This window comes from Aulostomus chinensis, chromosome 1 (genome assembly GCF_037954235.1).
Source record: "Aulostomus chinensis isolate RoL2024-O1b breed Wild chromosome 1, RoL_Achi_v1.0, whole genome shotgun sequence".
Taxonomy (NCBI): Eukaryota; Metazoa; Chordata; class Actinopteri; order Syngnathiformes; family Aulostomidae; genus Aulostomus; species Aulostomus chinensis.
The window spans coordinates 23,449,745-23,474,619 of NC_141320.1; the positions used below are offsets into that span (position 1 = coordinate 23,449,745).

Genomic DNA, 24,875 nt, shown 5'->3' on the forward strand with positions numbered 1-24,875 from the left:
TACAGAGGGGAGGTGCTTATACAAAAAGAGTCAACACCTTCATTTGTATGTCAGAAAATTTCAATGATATGGTGGCATTTTCTGTTTTTGTGCTGTCTGATTGTCTAAATATCAGGTTTAGATCATCAAATTAACACTGGAACAAAACATAATAAACATTAATTATTTAACATTCAAAAAAAAAAAGAAAGAGAACCTGCATCATCCCAGCCATGAAGACCTCAACATGGTTGAAGAGAAAGTCTTGGGGTGGATTCTTGTGTTTTGCAGCATCCTTGATGAGTCTGCATAGAAACATTGGTGTTGTGGACCCACATCCACCAGGAGTGGAGCTCAACCAAGAAGAGCAAGAGGAGAATGTTTGTGGAGGAGCTGGGAAGTTCCCTGGTCAAGCCACACACTGAGGGAAGGGAACGGACGCCCCGAGACCCAGACGCTGCAGCCTTGCTCAGACAGCTGCAGAGCTCAGCAGCACTCCATCCATGCCATCAGCAACACAGAGAGCATCCACACCAGCGTCCTCCTCAGCAGCCCTGCCTCAACACCAACCAGAACAGCCACAGCCACAACCCCCTCAGGACCTGGATTCTTTCTAAATACTTTTTAAAGGCGTGTTCTGTCCAGGTAGAAGACATGATTTGTTTATCTGGATGAAATAAAAATGGATGAAAACGTCCAGAACATCCCTCCCAAATCTGATTTCTTCAAGTGAAAGAACTCTAACATTTCTAGATTCATTCCCTCCAGTAAGGTCTTATTTCCAGCTCTGCTCTCCCTCCACTACTGTTCAGTGTAGTATTTATTTTACTGACTACTTCATTGACAGGTGGTAAAACTGTCTGGTGTTTCCTGAACTTAACTGAGTGCTGCTCAGTAAAGTTGCCATGACTTGAGATTCTCTTCCTGCTGGGTCCATTTCAACATTCTTATCCTTCCTATCACTGGAGATAAAGTATCAGTCAGGGCTGTACTTGATTAGTACTGCATATAGTACACATCAGTCACTGCCATTACACAGTGGAATGGTAGTTGAAGTACTGTTTAGCAGCAAGCTGAAAACTGTTGTGGTCTTTGACAGTTCTCTTGTTTCTGAATGAAAATCCTGTGAAGGAGAATCATGGAGACATCCTAAAAATGGCTGAGGTCTCTGAGCTGCAGCAGGTCTGAGCTGCTTTTGATGCCCAGATGATGAGGAGGCAGTGAATGGTGGGTTTGGTGGAGCTGGAAAAAGGCTGCAGGTGGTGAGGGGTCTGCTGGTGTCAGGACTTCCTCTCCAGGTCTGAGGGCTTCTCCCTGCAGTTCCCACAAACACCACAACAGTCCTGGAACCCCTGCAGATGGTGGAGGACCATGATGACCCCGATGCACCATCAGGCCATCAAAAACCAGTCCTGATGGTCAAAAAGGTCCCTCCACTCATCCAGGCTCAACTCTAGAAGAAGCTTCTGGAACAGATGAGCAAACACACTCAAATATAAATCCTGATGTAAACACACTGGCAAACCAACGTTTCCCACAATGTTGATTTTTACAATTTCCTTCAATGTTTGAAAACCATCAAAGTGGACAGAAGCCCAGATGGTCCAAACCTGTTTCCTGTCTCCTGCCATTGTGGAGAGCCTCTGTTCTGTCCTGCTGCTGTCCAGTTATCTCTCCTGAGCTCCTCTGCTGGTTCCACCTTGAAGAGGGTCTGAGCTAGAACTGAACCTTGGGAAACTTCAACCTTTGATCTCAGAGTTTTGTGTTTGATCTAAAAATTCAGTGAATTTTGGGTTTGTGTGGAGCTGAAAAAATGCTGCAGGTGTTGAGAGGTCTGCTGGTGTCCAGGACCCGAGTCGTTGGGTTGGGTTTGTGTTTGTGTTTGATCTTAGAATTCTTTCTTTGATCTCTCCTTGATTTCTCAATGATTTCTTTGTGGACTCCAATTGTCTTTGATCTCAGAGTTCTGTGTTTGATCTTAGAATTCTTTCTTTGATCTCTCCTTGATTTCTCAATGATTTCTTTGTGGACTCCAATTGTCTTTCATCTCTCAGTGAGACAAAGACATAGCAGCTCCAACCTCAGCCTCCAGGAGGCCCTGATCCTCTAGTGGTCAGTCCTCTGTGTTGTGGCTGCAGCAACCCTGGTTTGAATCAGGGTCCCAGCAGCAACATTCCTACTGACTAGTGTTTGTTGTTCAACTGGACAGTTTGTCTGGTGAAGCTCTCTCAGACACTCCTTTCTTCATCCTCCCTTCAGGCTCAGCAGCATCAGAATCAATGTGTCTGACTCGGATCAGAACCCTCAACCTGGAGGCTGTGGTGCAATGAGAACACATCTGACAACCAATCAGAGGAGGGTCTGTTTGACCCCTGAAAACTCCATGAAAGCCTGAGAGGAACTTGTTCATCTCCAAATTCCCTCCCTGCACGTTGTCTCTGCAGAAATCATTCAAGTCCAAGTTGAACCTTAGACTAAAAGCTCCCAGTAGGTGATGCAGGCTCCACCTCACTCCTGGTTCTGGAACCTCACCAGTTCTTGCTCTCTCACCACTTGGATCTCATGTTCCTGACATCTCTGAGCTTGTTTCCTATCCACCTGTCTCATGTTGATGAGGTCATCCAGCCTGATGATCTCTAGGTTCTCCTTTGAGTGGTTCCCTCTGGGAGAGTTCTCTCTCTGTAACTTGTGTGTGTGTTTGCTCGTATCCTGTTTCTCCTTGACAGCACTTTAGTGTTTTTACCACTGGTGTCTCATCTGTGGTTCACCTTTTATTTTAATTCTTTGTCAAAGATGAAGGTGTTTGTGGTCATTCATCAATCATGTGATGGCTCATGTGACTGTGAGTCTGATGAAGAGCTTGTAGCGTCTCTCACTCTGATCACTTCAGGCTATTGAAGCTACTCAGGTGTAGCCTGACTAGCTCAGTCGGTAGAGCATGAGACTCTTAATCAGGAGGAGTCCAGGCCTGAATCGGTGAAAACCAACGTAACCGGCTCACGTTCTCAGCTGGATTCTCCCATCGATGTACGACGCCTCTCCAACGAACTGGTGGGAGGACGGCCTCCAAAGCCTCCACCTCGTCGACCGTGGCTCCCGCTGAGATTCGCTCGATGAAGAAGGGAAGCGCGTTGATGGGCTACCCTCTGGTCTCAGGCTGCTGGCTGCCTGGACTAAGCTGCTCTTCTCCGACACAAAGGTGGCTTCTCTCTCTTCAAGGCTCACAGGAGGTCAAGAGTGTAGCGACCGTGAGCCGAGATTGATGATGAATTACAAAAATAGAAAATCCCCCCAAAAAATTAGTGGAATAGAAAAGAAAAGGGGGGGAGCCGGACCAGCTGCTCTAGGAGCTCACACACAAAGGGCAGAAACAAGAAGCACTGAAGAGAGCGCCAGCAGTGGATGGTGCCACCACTGTTACAGTAAACTGGTCCACCTCAGAGCAGTGACCTTGACCTGTGAGGGGTTGTTGGCCAATCAGGACACTTTGCTGTCTTCAGTCCTTCTCAGATATCAACAAATGAAGCTGGTTGAACAGACAGCAATCATCATCACTCAGAGACATCACCTGGAGAGGAAGACTGCTCAGAGTTCTGACAATGACAGTGAAGAGGCAAGGAGAGCTGGATAACCACAGACAGTGAAACATTCGGAACATCATGTTGATACACGCGCGCGTGTGTGTGTGTGTGTGTGTGTGTGTGTGTGTGTGTGTGTGTGTGTGTGTGTGTGTGTGTGTGTGAGCAACAACTTAACACAGGAGAGGAAACCATAACACTGATCATTGAATGTACAGCCACACTTCAACTCAATGAATGCTCTGCACAGAAGAATCCAGCTTCATTCCTGGATCAACAAGTCTTCTTCCAGCGAGTCAAACTCAATAAAAAAGCAAACAAATCCAAGCAAAGGACAAGGAACTCCAGCATTTTCCCTCCCTGATGACATCCACTCAGTTTTTAAAGGTGAATGTGGAGCAGACGGTGCAGTTTGGCTGCAGGTCTTGGACAAGTCTCTGAGATGCTGGCTGCTCCACAAGAGAGAAGGGCTGGAGACCAGGAACTAGAAAGGCAAGGCAAGGCAAGGCAATTTTATTTGTAGAGCCCGTTTTCACCAACAGTTTGTCTCAAAGGGCTTCACATGGCATCATAACAACATCCTCTGCCCTTAGACCCTCACATCGACTGAGGAAAAACTCCATAGAAAACCCTTTTAACAGGGAAAAATCTGAGAAACCTCAGGGTGAGCAACAGAGGAGGATCCCTCACCCAGGACGGACAGACGTGCAGTAGATGTTGTTACAGACAAGAAAACAGTTTACAATACAAAATGTGGGAAACACGGAAATGTTAATAACAGCTGAAGAAGGAAGCTTCTGGTAGGGGAGGCAGGGAGAGCAAGCCAGCTTGATGGGGGACTGGATGGCAGACTGGTTCATGGAAGGGGAGCGCAGGCCGGTGTAACAGTAGGGAATAAGAGGGGGGGGGCGATGCAGGCGGCGGTTGGGGCTCTGGTGGATCTGTGGAAACACAGAGAGACTGCGAGACACCAAGGCCAAACTACAAAGTGCAACAAGTAGTGGTAGTGACAGTTCCAAAAATGTGCAGGGAGGAGAGAGGGGGAGAGGAGAGGAGAGGAGGGGAGGGCTCCATGTAACCTGATGTGTCCCCCAGCAGTCTAAGCCTGTAGCAGCATAGCTATCAATGGTTCAGAGCTACCTGAACCAGTCCTAACTGAAGGCTCTGTCATAGAGGAAGGTCTTAAGCCTGGACTTAAACGTAGTTAAAGTGTCTGCCTCTCTGACCCATGGAGAGAGCTGGTTCCACAGTAGAGGAGCCCGGTAACTAAAGGCTCTACCTCCCAGTCTGTTTTTAGAGATACTGGGAATCACTAAAAGACCTGCATTCTGGGAGCGGAGTGCTCTGGTGGGACAGTAGGGACTAATGAGCTCTTTCAAATAGGATGGAGCTTTATCACTGAGAGCCTTATAAGTCAGCAGAAGGACTTTGAAGTGGATTCTAGATCCTACAGGAAGCCAGTGGAGAGAAGCTAAAGTGGGAGAGATGTGTTCTCTCTTCTTAACTCCCGTCAAAACCCTCGCTGCAGCGTTCTGGACCAGCTGGAGACTCTTTAGAGAGAGAGAAAGCTGAGGACTGCACTGTCCACACTCCTCTGAGACCTGCTTCCTTTCTTCAAGCGTCATCAAGACGTCCCAGCCTCAGATTTTCTGATTGGAGACAATGATGACCACAAGTACAAGGAATAAAAGAGAAGACAAAACAAACGCAAAATCCATCCAAATCCATTGATTGATTGATTGATGCTGCAGTTCTAATGTGGATTTTCAAACTTGGACAACAGTTGCCGTAAAACACAGAAGAAGAAGAGTGATTTTCTTTTCTACAGAACTAAGATTAAAAAAAAAATTGAAAAGTGAAAAACATGAAAAATGGCAAATGCTGTTTTTGTTGATTGCCTTCAATCAATCTATTTAAACTGTATTGTTGCTCTTTCCTTTAGAGAGACAGTAAATGACTAATTAGTGGCCCGGGCGTTTAAAAGAGACCAGGTGTCGATTGGTAACAGGCTTTTATTTTGGCGCTGGCCAGCACTGGGCCACTATTATTATTTTTTTAGCAATAGGTATACAAGGTATAACAATATACTGTAGTACTTTAAAGAACAGTAGTGCAAATATCAAGATTGTCCAGAGAACACTTTACACAAGAACACTTTATTAGTAAGAAAAGGGGCGTGACAACTTGAGGCCCGTATCCTTCCACTTCCACGACAGTCTCATGCGGCCAAAATAGCAGATCTACACATTCACAACGACGCGTTACCACCTTGTACATCTTTTTTTTTCTTTTTTTGCATGGAACTGAGAGCTTGAAGATTTGCTGTTTGAGGTGCACTGACATCATGAGACATAAATTACTGGGAAGTTCAAATAAATTGCAAGATCTTACATGAAACCAAGTTAAGATAACATTAATCTCAAATAACGGCCCCCAGGCGTTTAAACGAACCTGGCGTTTATTTGAGACAGGCGTCTATTTTACAAAATGAGGTCGGACCCTCGGCCATCAAATGAGACCCGGCGGCACTTTGACACCAGGCTGTTAATTGGTCAGTTAGGGTAGATTAAGGTTGATAACATCCACTCCAAATAGTCAAACACAGGGGTGAGGATACAAGCAGAGCCTCTACATGGAAACAAAAGCACTGACAACTTTAAAACTGTACAGTGAGTTAAGAAAAATACTCTCTTTAAACCTTTTTATTAACTGTCCTCATAAACCTGTCTTTTAATAAACTTTAAATTCTTCTGTTAACTTTAAGTTCACTGTTCAGTAACTGGATGGATGACAACAACAGAGATGCCTGTTCTGAGTTGAGTCATATGGAGGTTGATCTCATGGTAGATAAAACTGCAGACTCACTGCTGCAGAAGTTTGCTTTTTCCTTTGTTTGGTGACGCATTTCCTTTGTTTGGCAGGAGGCAGGGTGAAGGGAAGTAGACCCAAATGAAGAGGAGGGTAAGGAGGGTGCACAAAAGAGGTTTGTTAAAGAGACTGGAGACTGGAGACTTGGCTTAAGATGAGAGACTGGAGGCGAGAGACCAGGGAAACCTGCAGGCTTGAGACGAGCAGCTCGTGACTGGAGACTTGTGGCTTGTGATTGGCGGCTGTCACAATGCTTGACGTAGACTTCGACATCACAACACAGCAGTACAATAAACACCACCACACTAACGACTCCATCGGTCCTTTAAAAAGAAGAACATTAACAACAGAGAACAGCTCTGTGGTAGAATTCAACACTTGGCAACTAAACAAGAGGCAGAATTGTCTAAAAATACATAAGAAGGTCCTCTGTAGAGCCAGAGCCGCCTCAGTAAACACAGAAACTGCTGCTAAACCAGATATTTCTTTAGACCACTTTTATCAAATAACAGTCCAGAACTTCATTCAATGATGACCTCATCAAAACCTTCATCCTGTCTCTTAGATTATTTCCTACTAGGCTGCTTCAGGAAGTCTTCCCTCAGTGAGCACCTCTTTATTCAATCTGATTCCTCTGTCTGTAGTAACAGGACATGAACCACAGTCCTTGAAGGTAGCTGTCATTAAACCACTGCTTCAGAAGCCTCCTCTAGACCCTGAGGTTCTAGCCAACTATGGACTGATAGCTAACCTCCCCTCCTCTCTAAAATCCTGGAGAAAGCAGTTGTGTTGCAGCAGGTATCTGGAGGGTGGGGGGCTGTTCGTTCCTCCTAGTTGAAGCTCCTGGGCCCGGTGCTCTCTACATACAGAACCCGCCTTGCTGGCCAGGAGCCTCTCTTCCTCCTCATCCATTGTCTCTTTGAAGTTCAGCAGCCAACATCTCTTCCTCCCACCTCCCTTACACACATGCACACAGGAACCCACACCACCAACTGTACTGACGATCACATCACATTGTTGTCTGAGTTCAATTTTGGTTTATCGTTGCATTTTTTTCTTCATGAAATAATTTCATTATTTGGCCTGCAACTTGAGCTGCCCGGTGGTGCAGTGGTCAGCACTGTTGCCTCACAGAAAGAAGGTTCCGGATTCGAGTCCCAGCTCAAGTGCCGGATCTTTCTGTGTGAGTCTCCATGTTCTCCCTGTTCCTGTGTGGGTTCTCTCTGGTACTCCAGCTTCCTCCCACAGTCCAAAGACATCAAGAGGGGACGAGGCTGATTGATACTCTAAATTGACCGTAGGTGTGACTGTGAGAGTGAATGGTTGTCTGTCTCTATGTGTTGGCCCTGTGATGAACTGGCGACCTGTCCAGGGTGAACCCACCTCTTGCTCATAGACGCTGGGATAAGCTCCACCCCCCCCCCCTTCCCTTAACAGGAAGCAGAAGACAATGGCTGGATGGCTGGATGGGCCTTCAACCTGCGTCTCGCTCTCTTGTCACGCTTCAAAGCCACAGCATGGCAAGGTGGTTTCTCCCCAATATGGGTTCTCATGTGTGTTTTAAGATGTCCCTTCAATGAGAATCTTTTTCCACACACTGAGCAGGGAAATGGTTTCTCCCCAGTGTGTCTTCTCATGTGTGATTCTAAATTTGCCTTCACTGGGAATCTTCTGCCACAAACTGAGCAAAGGAATGGTTTCTCCCCAGTGTGTGTTCTCATGTGTATTTTCAGATATCCCTTTTCTGCAAATCTTCCGCCACAAACTGAGCAGGGAAACAGTTTTTCTCCAGTGTGCGTTCTCATGTGCTTTTTCGGACATCCCTTTTCTGAAAACCTTCTGCCACAAACTGAGCAGAGAAACGGTTTGTCCCCAGTGTGTGTTCTCATGTGTCTTTTTAGATGTCCCTTCAATGAGAATCTTTTTCCACACACTGAGCAGGGAAATGGTTTCTCCCCAGTGTGTGTTCTCATGTGTCTTTTCAGATCTCCCTTAACTGAGAATCTTTTGCCACAAACTGAGCAGGGGAACGGTTTCTCCCCAGTGTGAGTTCTCATGTGTGTATCTAAACCACCTCTGTAATCAAAATCTTTACTGCATGTTGAGCACCTAAAGGGACGCTCATCCTCACTGACTTCTGTCTCAGATTCAGAAGGACCAGAGGTCACGTTCCTGATGATTTCTGATTCTCTTTCAGTCTTTACTTTTTGCTCTTTTGAACTGCAATGAGTAACTTCCTGTCCTGGGCTCAGTTTCTGAGGCAAATTCCTCCTTGAGCCAAAGGGTTCCTTGTGCTCAGAGGTGGCCGTGTTATCAGGTCTGACCCAATCATCCTCACTGACTTCAGTCTCAGCTTCAGAAGAGTCTGACATCTGGTCTTCAGTCTGGGGTTGTACAAGTGGATCTGGATCTACCTTGCTGGCTGGTTCTGGTTCTGGTCCTCCACACTCTTCTCCATCAGCTTCTGTTTTCAGAGGATGAACTGGGCTGCTGCTCAGAGACTCTTCTTTCAAGTTCTCCTCAGTTAGTCTCTGGTGAAGCTTTGGGAACTGAGGTTTCTCTTCGTCCTCTTCACAGGGACCAGAGTGAAGGGGAACGTGGTGATATCAGCCTCCTGCTGCCCTTGAAGCTGCCCTCCCTCCTCACTGGTCCAGAGCTCCTCCCACTCCTCTTTAATGTGGGGGGGCTCTGGGTCCTGCAGCTCAGGGGGAACCTCTTCTTTAATCACCAGCAGCTGCTCCACATCTGCAGGACACAAACAGCAACATCAGAAATCTCTTCATTTGACTCTGAAACAGCGGAGCAACAGACAGAAACAGAAATCAACTCAATGAAAAGAGACGTCCTGCTACTGACGACCAGTCAGCAAACTCGGAACAGAAACGCTGGCTTCAGATGCTTGGATCAACGTTGGGTCACCCAGGTCAAAGGTCATAGGTCCCCTCTGCTGAATGGTTTTGTCCATTCATTCCTCCGTGTCATTGATGCGTCTCAGCATCTTGGGAGAGTTCCTTCTCTGCTTTGTCACAGATCTGAACCCCCTACCATCAAACCACGATCCATCAAAGAAAGAGGACTTTGGTCAACTTGGGCCATGAGAAGTCCAGAACAAATGACTTGGATATGGAGGTTTGTTAGAGTTTGCAAAGGGAAACAGGAGGCTGTTGTTGAGGAGTGGATTGGTGAGAAAGGAGAGTGGAGCTGTTCAGGTGCTCCAAACAAGAAGCTGAGAACAGGACAAGAAGAAACAAGAGGTTTAACACAACGCCAACCCTTCAGTTTGGTAAATATCGGCTACATTGAGAGCTCTTATTGAGTCTGACTTTATTTTGTAAGTTGATCTCAGAATTGGAACCAGAAATGTTTTTTTAGTTTTCTTTTTTAATTTGGCCCCGAGGGACTGCCACCTGCTCCTGGTCAGGGGTTTGGGGCCTCAGGGACCCTCAGGGACCCTCAGAGTTCCACCTGCAGAAGCTCAAGCCCTGTTCAAACTACGCTACTTTTGTTTGCGACAGGCCCTGCTGTTCACACCGTCGACGCTCAATCAGGCTGCTGTTCACACGACAAGATTTGTCGGCGCACAGGAGCGTTCATTAATGCCTCAGCCTGATTGGGGGAGGGAAGTCACTGACGCCTAAAATCTTGCAGTGTGAACTGGGCTTTAGCCTTCATGTGGGACCAGGTTGGACCGGTCTGAGGGTGAAGGTCTGACAAAGTGCAATCCAATTACATGACAAAAACAGTGATCCAGAGAACCACCTTACCCCCCCCCCCCCCCAAAACCACCACACCCTTTCCGGCCTCAAGCCTGATTTATGCTTCTGCGTCGTGGCGACGCCGTACCTATGCCGGCAACGCAGACCCCTACGCCGTAGCCCAACGTGCACCTCCAAAAAATCCTGACTGTGACGTGAACGTCAACGGACTGTGATTGGTCCGCTCACACGACGTTTCCGGTTCAGCACAACAACACCGCTATTTTTTAAGTTTCTGTGGTGAGAGCAACACGCAAAAATAAAAATGGACCAAGCCGAAGAAAGAGTTATCGAGGAGGTTCGCAGGTATGACCACCTGTACAACTTCCATTGTTGTCTCTGTCTCTGACCCATGTGCTTTGACCGGAAGAAAACTAAGGAATTCGACAAGAGTCCCCCAAAACCATAGAAGATAAAGCCACACCCCTCTAGTGGCTTGGCGGTGAATTACAGAGCAACGCGTTCCCTCGACGCAGAACTATAAATGCACAGTGACGACGTAGGGGCTACGGCGTCGCCACGACGCAGAAGCATAAATCAGGCTTCAGTCGCCACCATGTGCCCCCTTCACATTCCTGTCTGCCCCCTTACAAATGCCTGTCTAAAACCGGCCCTGCTGCAGCTCCACTTCCTGGACTGAATTCGGGGCCCAGCAGGTCCCTGCGGGGACTCACCTGCTCTGTCCAGCCTGACTCGGGGCTTCAGCACGGCATCGAGCAGCAACCTCTGCCGGCGGTTCTCCCGCTCGTACTCCACCACGGTTTCCTCCAGCAGAGCCACGATCTGCTCCGCGGCCGCCGCCAGCCGCTCGGTGAGCAGCGCTCTCAGCACCGGGACTCCAGCCGCTGAGTCTCCTTCTCCCAGCTGCAGCAGGAAGTCTTCAGCGGCGGCGAGGATCCGCTCCTGGACCGACACCCGCAGCAGCTGCGTGGCGCACATGTTGAGGTTCTACCGGCGCCACTCAGCCTTCAGGAGACAAAGACCGAGGCCGGGGGTTCACGGACTTCTCCGTCTTTCCTTGTTGTGTTCAAAGCTTCCCGCGTCTTCTTCTCCTTTTGTGAAGTGCGTATTGATGACGTATGTGGTGACGTCCGAAGCCTCGCCAGCCAGCAGTGACCACGTGACTGATTCAGGACCTGCTTCTCCGGCTTGGCGTGAGATTCTAAATGTAAAGCAGTGAAACGCCGTGGTTTCCTCCCTCTGGTCCGCGCGTCTGTTGCAGCTTTGTTTCCATCACAGCTCTCTCAGCCCCATCAGCCATGTTGTTCATCATCGTGTTGGTTTTTGGAAATTGTACTAAAAGGACAGTTTGTTTGTTTGTTTGTTTTTTCTTTTAAATGACCTGTGGCAGCACTTGGATGATGAAGTGGGGAGACTTGGAAGAAGTGGAACTCCAGCGAGTACATCAAGTACAGCGAGTACATCAAGTACAGCAAGTACATCAAGTACATCAAGTACAGCGATACTAGCAGATACTGGACGGACTCAAGATCCTCTGGTGCACTGAAGAGCCAGCAGACTGCCTGTCCCAGCCTCTTCCTGCTGGCCACAGACTTCCTGTGCAGGCCGTCATCATCAGGGCCATGTGAGCGTGTGTTCTCCACGGCAGGAGAAATCGCTTCAAGAAACCCAACAGACTTGATTTGAAAACGTTGGAAAACTTCTTTTTTTAATAAAAATTGTAAAATCAAAGCGTCCTCATTCCCAACACTTTCACTGAGACTTTCACATCATGGTCCCATTGTTCAAAGACATGGAACGATCCAGTATGAACGCAAAGACTTCAATGATCTCATTGTGTTCACGGGTCATCAAATCAGTGTCAGTTCAGTCGGTCAAGCCTGCAGGGAAGTTTACAGTCCAGCAGGTGTCAGTATTCAGTGACAGTAACACAGTGTCATGGCGTCCACAGGCTTCATGACGCCTCATCCACCCTTCACTACTTCTCCTGTCTGTCCATCAGTCTCTTCACTTCTCTCTCTCTTTATCTCTGTCCTTCTCTTTCCTTCTGCATATCTGTCTTCCTCCATTCTCTGTCTTTGTCTCTGCCCTGCTCTCCTGCTCTCTTTCCCCCCAACTGGTCAAAGCAAACATCCCTTTCCACTGATCCTGGATCTGCTTGACGTTCCTGCCTGTTAAAAGGAAGGTTTTCATCACCACTGTTGCAGGATGTGCTGCTGATGGAGAATTGTTGGGTGGAGGTTCATTGAAGCAGTTTGGTGCTGGACCTGCTGTACTAGTAAAGAGTCATGAGAGAACTTTGTTGTGATTTGGTTCAATACAAATAAAACTGACTTGACCAGTGTCATTTGTGGTCTTTTGTTAATTGCATGCCACATGAAATTATTATTGGTCACTTTTCCAGCAACTGTCTCACAGTGGCAAGACAAGAACACTTCTACTTTTGATGATGACAGTTTGTTCAACACTAAACTTCATCCAGTACCATGTTGTCAAACACTGGAACCTCCACAGCACCTGAACAGGGACTTGAACCCTGGACCCTCACATTAAAAGTCTGATGCTCTACCCTCTGAGCTCCTCAGGCTCTTTCTACAGCATTGAGACAGGAACAGAAACACTTGTGAAGGTCAAACTGATGCTTTCTTGACTTGTTCAGTCCTCCATGTTAAAGTCCACCAAGCTTTTGATTGGCTCTGATTCTCTGTGGCAAAATCCAACAAGAGGCTCCAAAAATGTCCTGAATGTCACAAGAATGCACAGGACAAGATGTTAGTTTCCTTCATGTCTGCAGTTCCTCCACTGGAAAGTAAAGTCAGTGCTGCTCCTCTGCTGAAACCTGGGATCGGAGCAGGGACCTTTAGATCTTCAGTCTAAGGCTCTCCCAACTGAGCTGGTTCAGTTCTGAGTGAGGGCCCTGCTTCTCTCATTTATAATCTCTTCCACTCTCACTGGACCTTAGAGAGGATTGGAGCTTCTGAAGTCCTGACACAAATCAAACCAGGGACTCTGAACCACACAGTGAAGGAGTTGGTCATCAAGGTCGATGGCAGCTTCTTAAGTTCTAGCTTTGATCAAATATAAGAAATGTAAATGAATTCAACATTGATTGCGTTTCTCTCCTTTCTTTGGTGCCCTCAGATTTTCCGAGAACTGTAGGAGGAACTGCTCTCTGTTCTGCTCAATGGAGGAAGGAACCGAGAACAGGAGCTCTAAGTTTTCCAGTTCCTACATCAGTGAATGGACTTTCTGTGCTGCAAGGAGCCAAAGCTACTAAGGAGGATTACAGTTTGTCCTTGCAGGAGTCAGTGACTTAATAGAGTCTAACAAAGGGTTGAACCTGAATGAGACAGTCACCCTTCAACATGGGGCCATGGCAGAGTGAACCAAGAACACTACAATGGGGGTGAGAGTGGAGCCATGATGGATTCACAGTTCATCACCTCCACCATCATGTGGACCACCTGATCACCTCTCCCTCAACCTCTAAATAACTCATTCCCTGACCGGGAATCGAACCCGGGCCGCGGGGGTGAGAGCGCCAAATCCTAGTTACTAGACCATCAGGTACCACACTGAGCTCTCCAACAACAGAGACTATAGACAATGACTCAAGAACACAGGACTCTGTGGTCTCAGCTTGAGATGCAGAGGGTCCACCAAGACCACCAGACACCTCAGCCCCCTAAAGACAGTCCACCCCCAGGATCAGCTTCTATCACTCAGTGGTCCAGAACCATTATGAAGCCTGATCAGGAATGTGAGCAAAGCTCTTGGAACAGGCCTGCTGCCACCACAACTAAGATCCTGCAGGTCACTCGAAACTCCAGTGTCCAGCTGACAAGTGGACGTTCCTCTGATCTGTGGTGGTGCTGAGTTTAGCAAACATCTCCAACAAGAAGATGAAGGAGGCCATCAACTCCTCCAAGCTCAACATCTATACTGGCTTTACTGGGAGATCAGGAGGTCAAAGCAGATCTTCCCCCTCCACCTCAGATGGTTTCTACTCACAGAGATGAGGGACCAGTTCAAACCAGCTCCCTGGAGCTCCCTTAAGCCATTGTCCCCCTCAGCTAACATCTGGATCTGGACCTGCACCGGTGCTGACTTGTGTCTTGAGTCCCCAGAGTTTGTTGAACCAGAGAAGCTTCAACTGGTGACGGTCGTACAACCAAGCGTGAAGGTGAGCCTGCATTGTCTGATCTGGAGCTAACAGGAATTAGCAAGTTAGCAACTGTTCTAGAGTTGCTGCTGAGTTGAATTTGAATTTATTTGTTGAAAGGTTCCAGTTTCTATGAGGTCAGGGAAGATTGGTGTGGATCCAAAGGTCCCTGGTTGGATTCCCACCTCTCACAGAGGACCTGATGCTTCACGAGAGCTGTGGGATTGGTCTTTACTGCTGAGACAGAAAGAATCCTCCCACATTGGCTTCTTTTAACTGTCAACATTGGTTTGGCTCATTGGAACATTTTCAAACCCTCGTTGCTCAGATTTTACATGAATTTGATCATGACTTTAGACAAATGTTCTGTTTATTAATTAAATAATCACTTGAGTTATGAATTTAGTGAGTCAACCAGACTTGGTCAATGATAAAAGTTAGTCTGGTTATTATTCAGTTTCCTTCCAGTTGGAACACACACACACACACACACACACACACGCGCATACACACACACACACACACACACACACACAGCCTGTCTTCAGTATAAAATGGTCTGTCACGTTCTCTCACGTTGGAAGATTTCTCTGACTCCATTGTGAATACAGAGATTCTTCATCTGCCACCTGAGTCTTGATCCACTGATTCCTCTGATCCACCTCTTTCTGCTCCAACAAGGCTGACATGGATCAGGTGGGTCCATGTCATCCAATCAGGAGGTTTCTCCTCTCAGTTAATTTTCTTCATCCCAGTTTAGATTGATTCTTCTCAGCCTGATGAAGGAGCATCTGATCAGGTGTTTGACTGCTTGTTGGTTGTAATTCCATAGATTTTAATCTCAGATGTTATAGAATTAAGAATGCAATGGCAGTCCTGCCAAGTGACATCACTGACATGACAGGATGACCCAGTCATGTGACTGAAGGAGCTGAGAGCTCCTACACATCATTGTTGATGGTGTCTTCCACTGTAGTCAGCAGCCACAACTCCTCAATCAACACCTGTCAGAGACCTGCTGGAGGCCCCACTGAGATTTGAACTGGGATCACTGGATTCAGAGTCTAGAGTGCTCACCATTCCACCATGGAACCATCAAAGATGAAACAAGTGAGACAAACTATGGCACTAATCATGTACGAGGGACTACAGTGGTTTTCTGGATCTAATTTCCACAAACAAATGATGATTTGGGGAAAGGTCTGACAAAGTCTGACAAACATACCCTGATTTTTTCACAAACAAATGATGATTTTTAGACAGTAACACAGGGCTCTTATTTTGGAGGGCCATCAGGATGTGAAATATCCCAGACCTCTGAGATCAGAGTGTTCACTTTGATCTCAGGGTCCTGAATTTAGAGGGTTCCTTCTTTGGTCTCCAAGTTCTAACTCCCATCTGACTGAATCCTTTTTTTAATGAACTCCTCAGACCCTGATGATGTCAGGAAGAAATCCAGACATTCAGTTCTCATCTCAGCTGTTCTGACTGAGACGTCAAGCAGTCAGGAAAAAGTGTTACGACCCAAAGTGGGACCTTTACAGGAGCTAACAAAGTGTCTTTTTTCCTAAACTACTTGAGGAACTGGTTAAACCAGTAAAATATGCATTTCTGTGTGCAGACCAGTGAGGAGCCTGGGTGAGTGGAAGGATGTTTACCACCAACACAGAACCCAGACTTTAGTCATGTGATGAGATGGAGACTCTGATGATGAAGTTAATGGACAAAATGTGAATTGAAGGATGAACACAAATGGGTTTTTGAACCAAACACATTCCTTCAGCAGACTTTGATCCAACATTGAAGTTAGAGTTTGGTGGCTGCTCCATGTTGGAGGAAACCAGGCGATGTTGGACCGTCACAGGGAAGCTCCTTTGCCTCCTCTGCTGCCAGTTCAACCACTCACTCCCATCAGTGGAGAGCAGCTTCAACTGGGTTTGGAATTTACCACTGTGGATGCATAGGAATGTGGAGAAAATGTCCTTTGTCAGAAGTGGGATTTGAACCCACGCCTCCAGGAGAGACTGCAACCTGAACGCAGTGCCTTAGACCGCTCGGCCATCCTGACAGAAACTTAGATGCAGACTGAATTAATTCACTGACAAAGTAGAATTTTTGTTAACATTAAACACAGTCTGTGTTCATGGTAGGAAGAAATGAATGTGTGTGTGTGTGTGTGTGTGTGTGTGTGTGTGTGTGTGTTTGTGTGTGTGTGAAGTCACAACAAGGTTCTCTCATGACTCTTTACTAGTAGAGCAGGTCCAGCACCAAACTCCTTCAATGAATCTACACCAACAATTCTCCATCAGCAGCACATCCTGCAACAGTGGTGATGAAAACCTTCCTTTTAACAGGCAGGAACGTCGAGCAGATCCAGGATCAGTGGGGACGGACGTCTGCTTTGACCGGTTGGGGGGAAAGAGAGCAGGAGAGCAGGGCAGAGACAAAGTCCACTTTCTGACTGAAGCAAAAGTAGACTTCAAAAGGTTTTTCTGATTCAACATAGCAGCTAAATTTTTCATTTCTCCACTGATTATCTGTTAAGGTTCATGGGGGGGGGGTGGAGCCTATCACAGCTGACTTTGGTCGAGAGGCGGGGTTCACCCTGGACAGGTCACCAGTCCATCACAGGACCAACACATAGAGACAGACAACCAGTCACTCTCACAGTCACGCCTACAGTCAATTTAGAGTATCAATCAGCCTCGTCCCCCCTTGATGTCTTTGGACTGTGGGAGGAAGCTGGAGTACCAGAGAGAACCACGCAGGAACAGGGAGAACATGGAGACTCACACAGAAAGATCCTGTGCTGGAGCCAGGACTAGAACCTGGAACCTTCTTGCTGTGAGGCCACAGTGCTGACCACTGCACCACCGTGCTGGATTTTCTGTAACATCAAGTACATCTGAACTGGCACTTGACAGTGACAGCAAGAGAACAAAAATCCCAGTGTGTCATCAACATTTCCTGTCAAATCAATGATAGAAGCTGAAAACTAACGTTTCCTGACAGGTTGCTGTTTCCACTCCAGAGCAACCAGTAGTTGATCCTATCAGACCAGTCTGATGAACGAAGCTTTTCACTTTACCAGTGGAATCACTGGGAAAAGAAACTCCTCCTGTCAGACGAAGGCTTCACTGTGTTGAGGAGGGTTTGTTCAGATGATTCTAGAAGACCAGCGAAATTTAGGTAAAAACAAATGTGTATATATAGAAGCCGCACTGGACTCTAAGCCGCAGGTGTTTTAATGTTTAATGACCACATGTAAGGGTTTGTGCACAGAGGGGATTGTCAGGAAAGAGACGGCTGTTTGGGGAAGCTTCCAATTTGTTAACATTTCCTACAAACAACAAGTTGCATACATGCATCACTTATAACAACAGTACGGAACATGAACCGTGCTGTGTAAACTGTCCTGTATCACACGACACATCGCGTTTCAGACACACAAACTTTCACAGCATTTGAAACGTGTTTACTGAGGAGAAATAAACGGTGCTCTCTCAGCGAACGGACCATAAACGAAGCTTACAGCGCTGGACGAGGCTACCCTTAATTAACAGGGCTGCAACTAACGACTATTTTAATAGTCCACTAGTCACCGACTATTGAAACGATTAGTTGACTAATCGGATATTTATTAATTTTTTCTTAAATTTAGCATGAAGTTGATTTAATTATGAGGCAATGATAATAAACAAGAAAGATGGTACAATGAAAAATACATCCTTTATTGAACAATGCAGGTTCGTACAAAAATTAAATAAAAACGTCCTGTCTAAAACCAATTAGGCCCAGTGCTCGGTCAGCAGAGACATAGATCCATAAATAAATAAACCTCTGTCAGGCAAATAAATAATAAATTAAAATCAAGTAAACACTTTTATAGCGAAAATACGCTTCTAAAATGTACCATGTGTGTCATAAAAACCATATTGGCTTGAATGTTCCTTGAATCTCACCGAGGCGAGTCAGACTCTGTTCCGTTCAACTGCCCCACGTGCTTTCTCTTTAAATGTTCCTGCATCGCCGAGGTGCTGCCATGACACCAAGGTCTGCTTTGCAACCTTTCCAAGTAGTCTTTTTATTCGCCGTATCCAGGCTGAAATACCACCAAACTTTAGAAGTTTGGTACACGTACCTGATGTTGACGCCGCCATTTCTGTATGTTAGCGCTCAGAGACAGAGACGCTACTGCGCATGAGCGACTCTCAGCAGAGATTATAATCAGGTGAGAAGCCTCACTCTGTTGGAAAAACGCGTCTGGCGACAATGGACTTCACTGTCGACTATTTCAATTATCAAATTTTTGTCAACAACGTCGACTAATCATTGCAGCCCTACGAATTAAGTGTTTTTTAAAAGTGCCTGTAACATAGCAGTAGGCCTAAAGGTGCAGTAACATCTGTTTAAAATATAACCAGCCTACCAGCCGCACCGTTGTATAAGCCGCAGCGTTCAAAGCAGGGGGAAAAAGTAGCGGCTGATAGTCCAGAAATTACCGTATATATAATTTTATTTTAATATTTCGAGATCACAATAATCTTACAATTTACAACTACAATTAAACAAATGAACAAACACAAAGAAAATAGGTCTAAATTCTTGCTTGTGTTGTACGTCGCTTTGGACAAAAGCGTCTGCTAAATGAAATTGTAGTAGAATTGTAGTTGTAGTAGAAAATACTTTGTTCAGATATTGCGCAGTTTAGGTGTCGCTGGGCTTTCCGCACATGCCGGCTGCCTGCTGACACGTCGAGTGCTGTCAAACGTCTCTGAAGAAGGCAAATGCTGATCACCGAAATTGCACAAGGTCTGAAGAAAGAAGTTAAAAACTTTGACTTAATAAGAAGACATGATACACGTTTTTGAGACAAATAACATACACTTCAATCGGACACTTAAAATGTATTTTCCCAAGCCACGCAGAGCTGCAACTTAAGGATGAAAAAGCCACATGCGGCTCCGGAGCCGCAGTTGTCGACCCCTGGGTTAGAGGATCAAATTAGTAGAAAAGCATTGGCACAAAGGGAAACTTCCTCATTCCCTGAACGCAGCTTCATCAAACAGAGCAATGCTAACTGTTCACCTGCAGTAGTGAAGTCTTCAGGACAGGAAGTTGATCAAACATGGGAACTTTGACTCAGATCAACCAGGCAGGGAGGAGTTATCAGAGAATACATTCATTATTTGGCTTTCAACCTGCGTTTCCCACTCTTTTTTTCAAAGCTTCAGTGCGATATTTTGACAAATGGTTTCTCCCCAGTGTGCGTTTTCATGTGTGTTTTCAGATGTCCCTTTACTGAGAATCTTTTGCCACAAACTGAGCAGGGGAATGGTTTTTCCCCAGTGTGCGTTCTCATGCGTGTTTTCAGATGTCCCTTTACCGAGAATCTTTTAGCACAAACTGAGCAGGGGAATGGTTTCTCCCCAGTGTGTGTTCTCATGTGATTTTTCAGATTTCCTTTGTCTGACAATCTTTTGCCACAAACTGAGCAGGGGAATGGTTTCTCCCCAGTGTATGTTCTCATGTGTGTTTTCAAACATCCCTTAACTGAGAATCTTTTGCCACAAACTGAGCAGGGGAATGGTTTCTCCCCAGTGTGCTTTCTCATGTGTCTTTTCAGATGTCCCTGTTGTGAGAATATTTTGTCACAAACTAAGCAGGGAAACGGTTTTTCCCCAGTGTGTTTTCTCATGTGTCTTTTCAGATGTCCCTGATCTGAGAATCTTTTGCCACAAACTGAGCAGGGGAATGGTTTCTCTCCAGTATGCATTCTCATGTGTCTGTTCAGACAACCCTTTACTGAAAATCTTGCGCCACAAACTGAGCAGGGGAATGGTTTCTCTCCAGTGTGTGATCTCATGTGTCTTTTCAGATGTCCCTTTTCTAAAAATCTTGAGCCACAATCTGAGCAGGGAAACAGTTTCTCTCCAGTATGTGTTCTCATGTGTGTTTTCAAATATCCCTTTGAGAATCCTCTACCACAAATTGAGCATGGGGATGGTTTCTCCCCAGTGTGTGTTCTCATGTGTTTATCCAAAAGCCTTCTATTACTAAAACCTTTACTGCATGTTGAGCACCTAAAGGGACGCTCATCCTCACTGACTTCTGTCTCAGATTCAGAAGGACCAAAGGTCACGTTCCTGATGATCTCTGATTCTCTTTCCGTCTTTAGTTTTTGATCTTTTGAGCTGCAATGAGTCACTTCCTGTCCTGGGCTCAGTTTCTGAAGCAAATTCCTCCTTGAGCCAAAGGGTTCCTTGTGCTCAGAGGTGGCCGTGTTATCAGGTCTGACCCAATCATCCTCACTGACTTCAGTCTCAGCTTCAAAAGAGTCTGACATCTGGTCTTCAGTCTGGGGTTGTACAAGTGGATCTGGATCTACCTTGCTGGCTGGTTCTGGTTCTGGTCCTCCACTCTCTTCTCCATCAGCTTCTGTTTTCAGAGGATGAATTGGGCTGCTGCTCAGAGACTCTTCTTTCAAGTTCTCCTCAGTTAGACTCTGATGAAGCTGTGGGAACTGAGGTTTCTCTTCGTCCCCTTCACTCTTCACAGGGACCAGAGTGAAGGTGAACGTGGTGATATCAGCCTCCTGCTGCCCTTGAAGCTGCCCTCCCTCCTCACTGGTCCAGAGCTCCTCCCACTCCTCTTTAATGTGGGGGGGCTCTGGGTCCTGCAGCTCAGGGGGAACCTCTTCTTTAATCACCAGCAGCTGCTCCACATCTGCAGGACACAAACAGCAACATCAGAAATCTCTTCATTTGACTCTGAAACAGTGGAGCAACAGACAGAAACAGAAATCAACTCAATGAAAAGAGACGTCCTGCTACTGACGACCAGTCAGCAAACTGGGAACAGAAACGCTGGCTTCAGATGCTTGGATCAACGTTGTGTCACCAAGGTCAAAGGTCAAAGGTCCCCTCTGCTGAATGGTTTTGTCCATTCATGATCACATCTGCTAGTCAGAATGTTCATTTCTAGAATGAGACCCTGTAGGAGAATGACAGTTCAGTCCCTAGAACCAGAGGGAACCTGTACCGATGCTAAACATGTCAGCCCACCTCCACTCACAGCCAGGGAGGTGCTGGTCACTGGGAGAAGTGGAATGATTCCCTAATGGCCGGTCCAGCCCAGGCCAACCGGGCAGTGGAGAAAAAAAGGTTGTTTTTAATGGGCTGATATAATTTCCAGTGTACAGGATCATCTTTTAACAAGGTACCACCGTAGCAGCCTACAGAAGAACGACACAAGGACACCAACATGCACAGCATGCTGGGCCAGCCTGTCACACACGACTCAGTTAGCAGGAGTTAGCAACACAGTGTGAATGTCCCCTCAGCTTGGTCTTGACTTGGTTCAGTTCAATGGTAACATGCTTCTGATGCCTGTCAATGGGAGTGTTCTTAACATTGACCACTGACAGTGACTCACACCTCAGGTTCCAGCCCTGGAGTGACGATTCCTGAGATCCACTGATGCGTCAGGTCTTTGTTTCTTTCACTTCATGATCATCATGGACCCATCAAAAAATAACACAACACAAAAACACCTACACGGGAAATACTTAGCTCTCTGGCACACATAACGTCTGGACCAATATTAATATTAATATTTATATATAAAAAAGAATAAATGGCACAAACAAGCAACCGGCGGCGCTCCCACACCCCGGGTGCCTCCCTGAATTTTAACTACATTCTAGTCATCCACACCATCACATCTACACTCCCACGCACAACACACACCCTGCACCCATGTTGGTATGGGGGGGCAGCTGGGGCGGGGAGTGGGTCCATTGCTGCCCCTTTTGCTAACTGCACCAGCGCGGGCCTGGGTTGGGCCTGTGGCCTGGGGGGGGGGGGGTTCCTGGGGCTCCCTGTGTTCAGGGGGTTTCTGGGTGCCCTGGTGGTTTGGTCCTGACCTGCCTGCTATCCTGGACTGGGGGTGTGATGTTCTGGTCCCCCACATCAGCTACAGTCAGCTACCCACAGCATCCAAGACAAACCGTAGCACGCACGCACGCACACACACACACACACACACACACACACACACACACGCACACACACACACACACACACACGCACACACACACACACACACGCACACACACACACACACACACACACACACACACACACACACACACACACACACACCTGGTCTCAAAATACACGCCTCTCTGGCTACAAAGACAGGTCAGTGAGAGTTTTTCTCGACTGATAACTTCTGTTGTTCTGTGTTGTAGAACTGTAATACTCTGAGAAGAAATACCTGCTGGCTCTACTCTCTCTCTCTCTCTCTGGTCTATTTTTATAGTTTGTCTCTTGGTGACCAGTAGAATTTCCGATCGAACTCTCGATAAATCTCTGTTGTTATTGTTGTTACTGTTTTTGTTTGTTTGTTTGTTTTTCTCCTATAGTTGCCCCCCCCTTGTCCTCCCTGTCCTGTCCCTGCTCTCTCTTCCTGTCCTCTCCTGAGCCTCAGTCCGGTAGCTTCATCAATGAACCAACACCATTCCTAATAAAGTTCAACACAGATGGTGACAAAATGCTCTCTGACGACCTCTGCAGCTCCACTTTCTGGCTGAATGAGGGGCCCAGCAGGTCCCTGCGGGGACTCACCTGCTCTGTCCAGCCTGACTCGGGGCTTCAGCACGGCATCGAGCAGCAACCTCTGACGGCGGTTCTCCCGCTCGTACTCCGCCACGGTTTCCTCCAGCAGAGCCACGATCTGCTCCGCGGCCGCCGCCAGCCGCTCGGTGAGCAGCGCTCTCAGCACCGGGACTCCAGCCGCTGAGTCTCCTTCTCCCAGCTGCAGCAGGAAGTCTTCAGCGGCGGCGAGGATCCGCTCCTGGACCGACACCCGCAGCAGCTGCGCGGCGCACATGTTGAGGTTCTACCGGCGCCACTCAGCCTTCAGGAGACAAAGACCGAGGCCGGGGGTTCACGGACTTCTCCTTCTTTCCTTGTTGTTTGAAACGTCCCGCGTCTTCGTCTCGTTCTGTGAAGCGCATATTGATGACGTATGTGGTGACGTCCGAAGCCTCGCCAGCCGGCAGTGACCACGTGACTGATTCAGGACCTGTTTCTCCGGCTTGGCGTGAGATTCTAAATGTAAAGCAGTGAAACGCCGTGGTTTCCTCCCTCCTCGTCCAAAAGCGTTCGCTATTTGATCAAAGGAAGGAGAAACAAGTGACTCGATGTTGTGGAGGCTGAACTCAGAGTTGAGAGAACTTTCATTCTGATCTGAGAGCAGCAACAAAGCCACTGAGAAAAACTGAACCACTGTCAGAGTCGGCACAGCATCAGCAGTCAGGCTGTGTTCACACTGGGAGAAACCATCGGACAGAAACCTCCCTCAGTCACACTGAAGGAGCCTGAACTGACTGCTGCAGCTGGGACACACACACACACACACACAAACACACACACACACACACACACACACACACACACACACACACAGGAGGAAACATGAACAGAGAGATAAAAGCACAGGATGCCTCCTCCTCCTCCTTCCAGAGATCAACTGATCTCCAGATTGACTTCAGTTCTTTGATCAGAATTCTTCTTCCTCCTTGATAGATTTATTGATACTTTGTCATAGACGGTCCATTCCTATTAGAGGATGTTAAAGAGCAGAAGAACCAGGTTCCCATGTACGGAACTAGAATATTTATATACTGTATTGCAGTCGTTTCCAACATCCATCCATCCATTCTCTTCCTCTTATTCCTGTGAAGGGTCATGGGGGGTGGAGCCTATCCCAGCGTCTACAGGCGAGAGGCAGGGTTCACCCTGGACAGGTCACCAGTCCATCACAGGACCAACACATAGAGACAGACAACCATTCACACTCACAGTCACACCTACGGTCAATTTAGAGTATCAATCAGCCTCGTCCCCTCTTGATGTCTTTGGACTGTGGAGGAAGCTGGAGTACCAGAGAGAACCCACACAGGAACAGGAGAACATGCAGACTCACACAGAAAGATCCTGTGCTCCAGCCAGGACTCGAACCCTGAACCTTCTTGCTGTGAGGTATTTTTATCTCACAAGTGGAAAAATGTAGACTCTTCATGTCATTACATGTCGTTCTCCATTGGGTCACTAGGGGGCAGCACCTACCTGCATCACCAATATGAGCCTTCAGTGTGTCAGGGGGTAGAATTCAGTCACCACCAATGACATCAGAGTCAGAGTTTAGACATCAAAGACAGACATTAAAGCCTCTCTGATAAAACAAAAATATCCTGCAATATTTTTTTCCAAAGTGAGACCCTGTTTATTCTCTAGTTTAATCTGCTGCAATAATAATGAGCATCTTTGTCAGTCTACTGATGAATGTCAGATATCTTTGATGACCAAACCTGGACGTTTGTCTCAGTTTGACTGGAAGTCTCATTCATTCATTTCTCCTCCATGATTTCCTGCAATGATTTCCTGGTTCTGCTCCATTCAGGTTCAGAGAGCTGAGATCAAAATCACTCAGGAATAAAAGAGGAGACACCAACAAGTCAGCATGGAAGAGGAGCAGCTTTTCAAACTGGTCACCCTGGCTGCTGGT

At 46.9% G+C, this 24,875-nt stretch overlaps 1 protein-coding gene across 1 annotated transcript; it reads right to left on the minus strand.

Annotated features, from left to right (window-relative positions):
* Positions 1-19,223: 19,223 nt before the first annotated feature.
* LOC147270831 (uncharacterized) lies at positions 19,224-20,334 on the minus strand. The gene is made up of 2 exons (XM_086200820.1): positions 20,025-20,334; positions 19,224-19,940 (listed from the first exon to the last, which is right to left on the minus strand). The coding sequence occupies exons 1-2, from the start codon at positions 20,332-20,334 to the stop codon at positions 19,534-19,536; spliced, it is 717 nt and encodes a 238-aa protein (XP_086056946.1). The 3' UTR covers positions 19,224-19,533.
* Positions 20,335-24,875: the final 4,541 nt, after the last annotated feature.